The 12,454-nt window shown below is 48.2% G+C and overlaps 1 protein-coding gene across 2 annotated transcripts in view; it reads right to left on the minus strand.

Moving 5' to 3' along the window:
* Nucleotides 1-163: 163 nt before the first annotated feature.
* Nucleotides 164-12,454, minus strand: part of DAAM1 (dishevelled associated activator of morphogenesis 1) — a 95,528-nt gene continuing 83,237 nt past the window's right edge. For both annotated transcript variants that reach the window (XM_032691208.1, XM_032691207.1), the window contains 7 exons: nucleotides 11,024-11,112; nucleotides 10,608-10,776; nucleotides 9,739-9,846; nucleotides 7,223-7,283; nucleotides 6,459-6,590; nucleotides 3,637-3,807; nucleotides 164-3,027 (listed from right to left, as the gene is read on the minus strand). In XM_032691208.1, coding sequence (XP_032547099.1) covers nucleotides 2,818-3,027; nucleotides 3,637-3,807; nucleotides 6,459-6,590; nucleotides 7,223-7,283; nucleotides 9,739-9,846; nucleotides 10,608-10,776; nucleotides 11,024-11,112 — 940 coding nt within the window. In that variant the 3' untranslated portion in view covers nucleotides 164-2,817. The remainder of the gene's footprint in view (nucleotides 3,028-3,636; nucleotides 3,808-6,458; nucleotides 6,591-7,222; nucleotides 7,284-9,738; nucleotides 9,847-10,607; nucleotides 10,777-11,023; nucleotides 11,113-12,454) is intronic.

The raw sequence follows: 12,454 nt of genomic DNA on the forward strand, positions 1-12,454 counted from the left end.
GCATGCAGGGAAGTGGTGAAGTGGAGTTATCAGCCAACCCCAGAAAAGCCTGCAAACACACCCGAAAAAGAGCAACCCTCAAAGAGCCTTTTCTTTGACACCTGTCTCAATCCCCAATTATCCCATTATTTTCCCCTAGAAAATAAGTCATGCCTCTGCCATGTACACTCACCGAAATCGTTTTTCTTTATTGCATATTGCCATCTTAGAAAATGTACAGTCTCATAACATTACACAGCATTTCCCACTAGCTAAGACTACTAACATCCTTGCACCTAACAGACTACCTTGGTCACTATGAAGCTAATAAGGTCCAAGACATATACTTTAGTTTACAAATTATTATGGATTTTTTTGTTTGTTTGTTTTTGGCATTATTAAAAAAAAAAATCATCTTTAAAATACACACCCAAGAGAAAAGAGTGGCTACTTACACCAGCACCAATCTAAAAGTAGTTTTCGACAATGGCACATGGAATTACCTGCACACAGCCTTTGTATTTATTTATACAGATATAATATTTTTTCTTTTTTCCTTTTTTTTTTTTTTCTGGAAAGAAAACAAAGAAATGGCAAAGTCAGCCTAATAACCAGGCTGTTGTAAAACAATTAAAAAAAACCACAACCCAACAGGTTTGGAAGGGCAAGAGGAAATCTGTCAGGAAAGGTCCTGATGTGGCACTGGGGTTGTGGAAGCAGGAGCTGGGGTGGGTGCTGGCACCCAGGGACCCCGGGAGGGGATCACCCTTTCCAACTCCCACTGCCTTTCGAATTAAACACGTGTGACCAACCATTCCTTAAACCATCAGAGGCCAGACTTTTCTTTTTTTAACCTTTTTTTTTTTTGCCTTCTTATTTTTACATATTTTCAATTCCCCCCATAGTCCATTCCCTCAATTGTATCAGCCCCATTTTTTTCAGCCATAAATAAAAAATATAAATAGAGGCACTTTAGTTAAGGAATAGTATTATCATTACCTTTTGTCCTTATTTCCCCCTCCTTCTTAAAGCAAAGTGCTTAACTCCACCTTTGAACACAATCTGCAGGTTTTGCAGCTGCTTGGATACGAGGTGCTGGACTTTATTTTTGCGCTAACCTGCTTTATTTATTACTGCTTTAGATGCTACTCAGAAAGTCTTTTTTTTTTTTCTTTTCTTTTTTTTTTTTAATCTACAGTGCGTTAAAAGTTGCAATGAAGAAAAGAACAAAATGGTAAAACCACAGCTCTTGACAACTCTGCTTCGAGAGAGATTTCACAGCTTTCACTCAGCACACAGACCCCGCGGCCTTCGGGTGCTTAGAACCATATTTTTTTTTATACAAATTAGTTTAAACAGCACTTTTGCTATACAGTACATATAGTTAACTGACATCCCATACCCCACCAGTAATACCGATTATCTGACAAAAAAAAAAAGAACAACCAACCTTATTTCAAATAGTGTTAATATCTAGTGCAACAGGGACAAACTCATCTCTCCACAGGAAAAAGAACAAACAAACAAAAAAAAAGAAAAGGATCACAAAAGTATTGGTGGTATAAAAAGATTTTGTTTTGTTTTCTTAAAAAACATACCACAAATAAATAAAAGTAAAAAGTAACAGTCCTCTATATACTCAGCATAATTTAAGAATAGAAATGTTAATATGTTAATGGTGGTTACTTTTTATTCTCCAATTCTTAATTTTCTAAACCTTTAAATTATTACTCCCTGAGAGCTCTGAATTATTTTTATCATTGTTTTTTCTTTTTTTTGTCTTTTTTTTTTTTGGACTGACATTTGACAGGTAGTTCTGCTTACAAATTTGCAATGACAATGAACAGCAAACCAGTCGAAAAAGGACCTGGCTAAGAGACAAGTGTTTCTTGGCATCGCTGCTTCTGTGTGTCTGAGAAAGAAAAAGAAAAGAAGGTGGGTGAAAGCTGGCGGGTTTTACCCCAACCCCTTTGTATTTCAGAGACCTTCGGTCCCGCCCCACCTTGACAGAGGATACAGTTTGTCCCATTGAACAGAAAGCAAGAATAAAAATTACAAAGCAAAAGTTTATGCTCTTCGTCTCCTCCGAGAACCGACCTTTCCCACCGTCTTGGGCCAGAAAACGTTGCAACAGTATAAATACATCTGTGTGGCGTTACAGCGATAAGCACTTTGGGGTAAAGTTTGTCCTTTAGCAAGGTGATGGCAAGAGGAAAAAGAGCGTTCCCCGAGGCTGACGGGAAGAGCATCGCTGGGAACGCCCACGGTGCTGAGCTCGGGAACCAGCGCGAATGCACGGATCTGCGAGTTTTTGGGAATAACTGCGACAATGAGGAAAAAAACCCAAACAAACCATGGATTAAAGTTCAGTCAACTTTGCTCTTTTTTTTTCTTTTCTTCTTTAAACCGCTCGGCTTGTGTGCAAGGCGTCCCCTGCAAGCGGCCCCGGGGGGAAACCGAGCAGGAGAGCGGCAGGAAGCGGCTTCCCGTTGGTTTTGGGGCCACGGGGACCGCCAGCGGCTCTGGGTTGGGTCCTCTCTTGTTCCGCGGACGCGGCATTGTGCTTGTGCATGGGGAGAACTACTTTTTTGGAGCGGGGAGGAGGCGGTGCTGGCGCTCGCCAGTGCGAGAGTCGCCCCACGTACCTCCACCCCCACCCCCCGACCCGACTATATACACAGTATATACACACACACACTCGCCCGCGGGGAGAAAGAGCGTGCCACTGTTTCGCTTTAAATCGCAAGGCAGTGTAATGGAAATAAAAAGGAAACCTCAGCCACTTCAGAAAGACCAACCCGCGGGGTTTTTTTTGTTTTTTTGCTGTCTGGTTTTTTTTCAGAAGTTGAGTTTGGTGACGGGCCTCTCCCGGCCGCTGTCAGCCAGTTGGTTGGTGATGCGCTTGCGGTTGCGCTTCAGTTTGGTGAGGTCCTTGTCGAAGACTTCGCCCGAGCGCAGGGCTGAGACGAGGTCGTCGAACTCGCCACTCTCCTCTCCGGTCTCCTTCGCCTTCCTCGCCTTGCGCTCCCGCTCCCGCTGCTCCTTCAGCTACAGGTCGTGGAGGGGCAGGGAAAGAAGACACCTCACTGCCATGCAGGTGGTTGTGGAGTGCCCAACACATGCACGGGGACCCCCAAACTCATGGAACAAGAGCCACTTCCCACCCCAGTGCACAGCACACGAGAACTGGTCAGGGTTATTGATACACCTCCTCCTCAGAAGTGTTCAAGGCCACATTGGGTAGGGCTTGGAGTAACCTGGTTTAGTGGAAGGTGTCCCTGCCCATGGCACATGGGTTGGAACTAGAACTAGGCCCCTTCCAACCCAAACCATTCTGTGATCCTGAGATTCTATGATTCTGTGATACAACCCATGGGCTGAGGGTCACAGCCCCATGGCTGCTGCTCATGGGTCACAGCAGCCCACAGGCAGCAGCAGCTCTGCTGCACGTTTCAGCTCTCAGACCTCACCAGCATAGCTGGTCATCAGTTAATTAGGCAATCAACAGTGAAAAGTCACTGGGTCTAAGAGCAGAGAAGCTCCCTGCCCAGTCTTCAGTACTCCCTGTGCCACCCTGGCCAGCATGGGGACAGCATGACATGGTTGCCACCCTTAGGTACCCCAAGGATGTTGCCGGACTTGCCGGTGTCCGCTCACCTGCGCCTCCATGCGCGCCCGGCGCTCTTCCTCCTCCTTCCTCCTCCTCATGTTCTCGTTCTCCTGCTTGGCCTCGGTCACGGCCTGAAGGAACTGGTCAAAGATGCCGAAGAATTCGTCAGGCTGAATTTTGTCCGTGTCTTCTCCAAAGTGCTTGACAGCCTTGGAAAACTGGAAGAGAGAAGACAGGGGTGCATTACCACTGCACTGGTGAAACCCCCATGGGAAACCTTTGACCTGCTGGAGCAGAGAAAAACACTTGCAGCAGCCACGGCAGAGAGCAGGGCTTTGCTTCATCAAGTCTTGCTTTAAACATGTAGTAAATCATCGGATGTTTTACCTGCTGCCCTGTAAGTGCCAACCTGGTTTACTCTCAAGCCCCCTCTCCCCATCTTGCCTCTGGCTCTGCTAAGCCTCTCCTGCCCCAGCTCCACTTTATTAACTAAGCAGCAGTAAAAACAAGGAAGCAAAATATTGTGGGACTGAAGACATAAAACTAATAGTAAACACGGCAGGGGAAGGGAAACTCGCACTTTTAAGTTTTTCTTTGAAGTATTTTTGGGGTATTATTTATCATTGCCACATGCTCTGCTATTGAAACCAAATGTGTTGGTGAAACTTCTAAAAGAGATTTCTGCCCAGGCTCAGGCACAGCCCTGGGCAGGGAAAGAGGGAGTTTTCCGGCCTTTTGTGCTGTTTGCACACCATTAATACAAGGGAGTCAAATGAGGCCTTAGCAAAGGTCAGGACAGGACATCCATGATCTGGTGATGCACCCCAGTCCCCAAGCAGCCTGTGACTTGTCCTTGGGACTGACACTCTTTGTTCTCACTTCCAGTTTGAAGGAGACTCTTTGTGCATAGAGAGTTTGTTAAAATTGTGATGGCACGTCCTGGAGATAAGCAATCTTAAAAGAAAGGAAAAACAAAATCAAAGCACAAACAGATTTATTAGTTGCTTTGATTTTTCAGGGTAGACCAAGAGGAACATTTTTAAAGCCTGCTTGTATGATTTAATTTTATTTGCAGGGGTGCCCCACACTCTTCAAAAGACATTTAGGGCATTTTTATTTCTTTGTTTACTTAAGAGACTTAACACTTCAAGATGCAGGGGGGAATCTGAGAGGTGCCACTATATAAGTCAATATAATTGAGGTTATTCTTGTTGATTTTAATCAAGATACTAAATTCTCTGCTATGTTACAAGAGATTCAGTGGGGGAGGGAAGCCTGAAAATGTTATCCTCGTAGGATATAAAGTTTACAAAACAGGGATGTTTCTGTTTCTGTTTTCCTAAGAGAAAGCAGTAACACACTTTGAATCTCAACATGTGTTTAAAAAGCGAAGAGCTGGTGAGCTCCCCCCAGCCCAGCCCATCCAGTAACCATGACAACAGCTGCAAATGTCTTCAGAGTGGACTTACATGGACACTGTGGACCATGACCAGATCCACCCCAGTGAGCAGAAGATGATATAGTTTGGAAAGCATTTGTCACCATTTCCACAGTCCTAACTCACTACAGGGAAGATCTGCCAGGTTACTGTCAACAGTCCAAAAGGGTGGCCTGGTTTAGGCATAGTCTCAAGAAGGCAATGGTCAGCATATTATGGTCAGAAGGACAGTGCCAACTGGACACTGGTACAGCCAGGGAGAAGGAGATGACACATGGACACATACTATCTCTGGAGATGTAGTTGATGCAGTGGGACAAGGACGGGACATCTAAAATGGCCTTTGCTGGACTATCTCCCTGCCACTCCCATCAAGGTGAAGGTCAGGCCAGGGAGGAGATACTGGAGGACTTGGGGAATGGAAACCAGCTGTGTGTCCCTTTGCTGAAAGAGGGGAAGCAGAAGGTGCTTGGGAATCACGGGTGTCAGCCAGTGGCCACCCCTGTGCTGTGAGTTAAACCAGGCCTTGCTGTGAGTTAAACCAGGTTGGTGGGGAGAAAAGGACAGTGTTGGCAGGAGGTCACTGCATGTGGCTGGAAAGGTCTCACCAAGGCACTACTCTGGGAACACCAAAACTTTTGAGTAGTTTCTCTAACCAGGTCTGAGTTTGGCCTCAATTCATGTCACTGAGCTCCTCTCTTCTCTGGAGAGAAGAGCCGGGCAGGTCCTAGACCAGTTACCCCTGTAGAAGTGGGGTTGGTCAGGCAGCCTCAGTTGTCTCCAGTATCAAACTCTGGGTGACCTCATGTCCAGCTGAAGACCTGATTGCATTTTTCCTCCTCTTCCAGATGAGGATTTTCCTCCTCTTCACCTCCAGATGGAACAGCCTGCTTTCTTGCCACCTTCAGTCTTCACTGGCCAAGATGCCCCAGCAGCCACGCTCTTAGCTCTAATACCCCCAAAATTGGGATATTTCCATTTTAAGACACAGAAAACAAAGCAAGTCCTTTAGGCTTGCGTGAAAGCTCTTCAACAAAAGTAAGACCCTCATAAATGACCTAATATCTCCTCCCCTGATGGACATCACTCTCCCATGCCTAGCCCTTGCCTTGCACTTCCAAAAGACGGACAGGTATCTCACGGCTTTCTACAGCCGTGTCCCAGAAGCTGTCTGTTAGCCGGACCTGCAATCCCCTGCCATGATGGGTTGTGAAGCAGGAAGAAGGCCCTGGGGACAGACAGGGATGTGCCCACCCACCCACTCCAAAGAAAACATGAAGAGCAGCTGCCCAGCACCCTTCTCACATGAGAGTCTCGGCAGGACACTCACATGACCTCGTGGGGGAAGCACTGGAGGTGTTCACACACAGTTGCATGTGCTCTGGGAAGGCTGAAACACTACCCAGATCTCAAGGATGTTGGTGGCCTTACCAGCTCTTTTGCTTCCATCAGAAGATCTTCGACATCTGAGAAGCTGAAGCTGGCTAATGTGATGAACTGGCTGACGACAGACACAAACTTGTCACCTGTTTGCTGAACCTGAGACTTCTGGAAGTCCAGCTCCTTTGGGAAAAAAAAAAAAAAGTAAATTTGGTCAGGTCCTGGCTGATGAAGGACACAAATACCATCAGCCTCTGGTAATGGGGAGTGTGCCTGCATCGGTGCCCAGGGTAATGCCTGCACCACCACTGCTGCTCCCCCCTGCCATACATGACACCCTGGATTAACCCGTTTTACAATGCCTGCAGTAAGCTTTTAAGCCAAATCCTGCAGAAAAGCTTGTGGGAAGCAGGATAATTTAGCAAGATGGTGAGTCCTTTGGGATACTCCACCATTTCATCACCATTCCAGCTGGGCTGCAGAAGTGCTCCCCAGTCCTCTGCAGTTTTACAGCCGAGGGGAGCCCCCTCTGCACATCACAGGTCCTCCGTGGGCATCATCACGAGGCTTACTCACCCTCCCTTGATGTATTAAGATATAAACCATGCACGTGCCTAAACACACATGGTAACTTCAGTGCCAAAACAGCCCTGAGAGGACAGGAGCACGTGCAGGGCAGGAAGGAAAAGCAAACAGATCTCCAGGATGTGAGATAAAAGCAGCTTTGCTGGGAGCTCCCTTGCCTGCCTCCCCAAGGAGGGATGCCGTCCTGCTTGGAGCCAGGCTGGACTGTATTTTATTTAAGTAATACTCACAGTCTCCACCGCTCTCAGGCCGCTCCTCAGAGTGTTTATTTCTTTCTCCAGCTCAGTCATGCTGTTGGAAATGGCAGGATGTTAATTTTCAGCCTTCCCCAGAAAATTTTACAGCTCTCTGACCAACCTGACTGTGTTTTTCCACTGAAAAGACCCCAACACTGCACACTTTGCCTCTTTTTTGCAGATCAGCATGTCTCGAGCTGCGAGTCAAGCTGACAGCCTCTAAGCTGGGGCTATCTCAAAGTGGCTGCAGTTGTTTGTTGTAAAGCAAAGCACTTTTCTGTATTTTTAATCAAGGGGACTGCACAGGTTTAGCAAGCTCAGCAGCCTCCAGCCTTCTCCAGGCAAAAGAACAGCTCAGGAAAGGGCTTTGCTGGGCACAGATTCCAGTGCCAGCAGTAGATGGGCTCATTGTCCCAGTGCACAGAGGACAGTTTTACAGGGTGCCAGAGTTGGGTGAACACCAGGCAAAGCATCCTTCCTAGGGGCGAGGCTTTCACAAAAGGAGACAGCCCAAATATAGAGAAATAAAAATAAATCATCACGTCTGGCGCTGACTTTGTTTACACAAGGCTCAAGCCCCCGATGAGCTTTGAATTCAAGTGCTTACGGGTTCCTACCACTACCTCTGAGGGGAAGCTTTCTCACAAAGGCTCGATGACCACAGGCTTGATGCTTTTCCAGGGGTGCCTGTGCGAGGGCTGGGGTCCCTGGAATTGCTGACGCCGGGTCATGGGGCAAGCATTCCTGGCAGGTTTAGTCTGGGAAAATGCAGTTTTGGGAGCCCTGTGCTCCAGCAGTTCATTAGTAGCGGTGGGGATTGACAGAGGCGGCAATTTTTGCTTCACAGCTGCAGGGCTGGGGGGAATTCAGGGTTTTCCAGAACTTTTTGGTTTCGCTCTGGATTGGACCAAACCCAAATGTTACATATGGTGTCCAGTTTAGAGCAAAATGATAAAGTTTAGGGGGGTAAAAAAAAAACCCTCTGCGCAGACGTTTTCTTTCCCACACGTGTGTCTGTACAACAGCTGCAGATACATGGGCATGAGAAAGCAGGAGTCTCCATGGGAGAGGAGCGTGTCCTGCTCAGCTGTGTTCTCAGATGATGATGCCTACAAACTGAGCACCACACACTCATGGAATATCCTGAGTTAGAAGGGACCCACAAGGATCCTTGACTCCAACTCCTGGCCCTGCACAGAACCACCCTAAGAATCCCACCATGTGCCTGAGAGTGTTGTCCAAATGCTCCTTGAGCTCTGGCACGCTTGGTGCTGTGACCACTTCCCTATGGAGCCTGTTCCAGTGCACAACTACCCTCTGGGTGAAGAACACTCTTCCTCTCACACCAGGATTTGTCCTGTCATGCATTTAATCCTGATGGCTGATGATTATTTTACATTTTAAACATAAGGATGCTTGTTTTGTGCATTACACATCTTCCTTGGGAACCCACCATGGCTACAAGAGATCTTTGAAACTAGAAATACCATCGAGCCACCATAAACTCCATTTGTATTTCATGGAATCACAGAATGTTTTGGGTTGGAAGGGACTTCAAAGCCCATCTAGTTCCAAGCCCCTGCCATGGACAGGGACACCTTCCACTAGACCAGGTTGCTCCAAGCCGTGTCCAGCCTGACCTGGGACACTTCCAGGGATGGGGCATCCATGCCTTCCCAGGGTAACCTGTTCCAACTGCATCTTCTCTAAAAAGGGGCAGTTTCAGGCCCTTTTCATGTCCATGGCTAACAAGAATATGGGCTGGCTGCAGAAACGTGTGATCTGTGCTGCTCACATCCCTGGAGCAGCAAAGCCCATAAGCTCCTGCTGAACTTTAAAACCAAAACAGAGCCTCATTGATTTCAGAGGTACTTCAGAACATACTTGTGGGCTTTGCAGGGCAACAGCAGATTCCTCTTGCACTTAAAGGTTCATCATGTGTTTAAGGGCTTTGCTGAGCAGGGGCAGCCTGCTCCCAACAGGTCACCAGGCAGGATTTAAAAGCTGGTTGCACACACCAGAAGCTCCACGTTGGTGGTAAAACAAGGAGCAGGCAGGACCTGGAGGCAGGTGAGCCCCTTGCAGGGCTGCCTGGTCCTGCCCATGCTGCAGGCAGAGCCTCCTTGCCACAGGAAGATAAATAGCTGCCCTTTATCTGCAGCCACACCGCAACCGCTTCCTCCCGGATTACTTAACGTACCATTAGAAATTAATTAAATGCTTCTGCGGTGAGATAACAACAGGAAACGGCTGCTCCAAGCAGCTCTCCTCCCTCAGACTCAGAGGTTTAGAGCCTTTGCTGCAAGGGCTGTGATTGAAAGCCACCAGGTGATGTTTGCTTCTGTGTCCTGGGCTGCTCTGGGCCGGTATGGCCACAGCAGGGGGTGCAGCCCAGCAGCCAGGATCTGGCCAGGAGCACGAGCTGGGGTGGGGTGACATAGAAAGGCAGTCTGAAACGAGGGGAGAGGTGCTCCCAGAGCTCCCTAAGTGCCACCTAAATCTCTGCTTACTTGACTTTGGCTGCCTGTGGGATGTCTCGCAGCTCCTCGTGCAGGCGGAGGACTTTGGGATATTTCTTTTCAACGACAGTGATGAGATAGTGCAGAAGGGTGATGTTCCTAAGGGAGAGGAGCAGTGAGGTCAGTGTGGCAGCACCATGGGGAGCCGAGTGCTCGGTCAAAAACCCTGGTTAAATCCCAACCCTGGTAGTGAACTATTTGAGAACTTCTGCAAGGATGCTGCTTGCTGCCTGTCTGGGGATAGGGGATGGGTCTGTCCCATGCACAGGCACAGTGCAGAGCAGCCTAGTCCCTGCAAGCAAGGATCCTCCACAGGAGGAACTCAGGGCAGGTGACTTGAGCATCACTGTTCCTGTTCTCCACTGTCTTTACTGATGGATGAGACCAGGCAGGTTTGAGACCTGAACCAGCTCCTCTTCCTCTGAAGGTTTGAGACCCTCCCAGCTCTTCTCTTGCATGGAGCTTGGAAGGAGACAGCAAACCAGGCAATGGCTCTGTGGCAGCTTGCAGGGGTGGCAGAGGCAGTTCCCATGGAGGGAACCCTTTCTCTGGTTCTTGGCTTCTCAAAGGGGTTAAAAAGCATTTGGAAGATGATCCTCCTAATCAGCCTTGGCTAAAGTTTAGCCAGCCCAGGAAGGAAAGTCCCCATCAATCCCTGTAATGATCTGCAGCTCAGCTTCCCTCGAAAGCTGTCGTGCTCAAAAAATGGACATTCACCTCATTGGATATGCCAAATTGGGCAGCAGGAGGGGACTGCTCCCACCCACCCACTTCCCAAAGGTAATGCTAATGACCCCTCCATTCCCCCAACATCCTGGGGCCTGCAGATGCCAGCATGCATAAGGGCAGGGGCTGCTCACTTGTCAATGCTGGACTTGGTGTCCGCGATCTTGTTGAGGCTGGAGATCTTGAAGCCGAAGGCGTTGCCCCTCTGGCCCTTGTTCATGTAGTTTCCAAAGGCCAGGACCACCTCCAGCAGCTGCTGGAGGCTGCTGCTCTGCAGCACTGCCTTGGAGCCGGCACGGATGGCTGAAAGCAGAGAGGGGTGGGACATTACCCCCTGCCACAACAGCACACCAGTCCCATTTTCTTGCAGCAACCCCTTCAGTACCCCCAAAGAGAGACCACCAACTCCCTTCCCTTCCCCTGTGTCACTGTGTCACTTCTCCTGTGTCCCTTCCATGCAGACCAGGCTTGTCCTGGCACAGAGGGATGCTCTTCCTTCAAGTGATCCCTTGTGCTGGCACAGAGTCCCTTAGCAGGTCTGGTCACTTGCCTTCCACCTTGGGTTTGACTTCTGCAACTCTCTCTGCAAATTTTTTCTTGAAGTAGAGGGATTGCAGCCTTTGCTGATAATGGTTTATCCTGGAAAAAAAAAAAAAAGGAGGTGCAGGTTGAGCTTTGCTTGCCCCAGGGCAGAGCTCTGCTGCTCTGCTGCTCACAGCTGTGCTTACAAAGCACGCTTGAGCCACAGTGATTAAAAAATAATGACCCCTTTTCTCCCTGAAACTGTGCTGGGATGGGAAAAAATGACAACTGAAGCTACAGATGTCCTGGGGTGGATCCAGCTGGGTTCTTAACCACATGCTTAAGCCTATCCTTAACTCAGCAGGTTTAACAAGTGGATTTTTACACCCTATTGATATGAACAAACCGTTCTTTTACAACCACTCCTTAGTAAATGTGCTGATGAGGTCTGGGCTCCCCATGGCTTTGTGATGAGCTGCAGTTGGACAGAGGTTTGCCAACGACCACCACTAATGAAACTGGACCTTCAGATCCTCAAAATGATGGCCTGGGCTGGAAAGCCCCTTTCCTGGGCAAGTCAGGGATGGCTCTGCTCATGTCATCTGTGTTTAAGCTAAACAAGATCTCACTTGTATGCACATGGCAATCTGATTTGAGTCGTTTGGACCAAGGACCCATGGGAGATGTGCTCAAACACAAGGCCATGGGCTACACTGTCATTGCACTAATCAGAGGTGACAAAGACATCACACTCAGTTACAGACCACAAGGCAAATTAAAAAGCCATGCTGGAAATCAAGGAAAATATTTGCATCAGCACGTTGTGCCTTCCAAAGGATGAAGGCATGGGAGCAACGCTTGGGCGAGAGACTGTGAAGAAGAAAGGTGACCTGCAATAGGAAGGCTAATTCTGAGCATCATTCAGCCCCGAGGGCTCAGGTCTGAACTTCACAGCTCCATTCTGCCTGCCTTTGACACTCAGCAACCACACAGCACGTCGTCCCAGTGTTCATCGGCGCGTTTCTCAGGGAGGACGGGAGCATTTCTATTTTTGATCTCCCAGTGCGAACTCAAATTGTAAAACTCGCTGACCTTGCCAACAAGTGACTTGCTTGAAGTTCAGCTAAGAGATTTAAAGAGCTCAGTGTTCACTTTGATTTAAATAAGGAGCTTCAAGATTTTAAACCGGCACCTCTAGAGGATGTGCATGCAATAGATAAGGTTATTCATCCCTGAAGACTTCTAAGTCTTAAATGATTGCTACCAGGAGCAGGAAGAAATGACATTTCCTTTCCATCTTTCACATTCTCAGGAGCCCCAGGGATGAGTCAACTGTGAGGTGAGGACTGGGATTCATCTACACAGCAGGGCAAAATGTACATACATCAGGCTCAAGTACTCATAAGGATGTGATCGTGTGAAGGGGAAAAGGAGCATCATGTTATCACTCAAACAGCAC

This window comes from Chiroxiphia lanceolata, chromosome 6, assembly GCF_009829145.1.
Source record: "Chiroxiphia lanceolata isolate bChiLan1 chromosome 6, bChiLan1.pri, whole genome shotgun sequence".
NCBI lineage: Eukaryota > Metazoa > Chordata > Aves > Passeriformes > Pipridae > Chiroxiphia > Chiroxiphia lanceolata.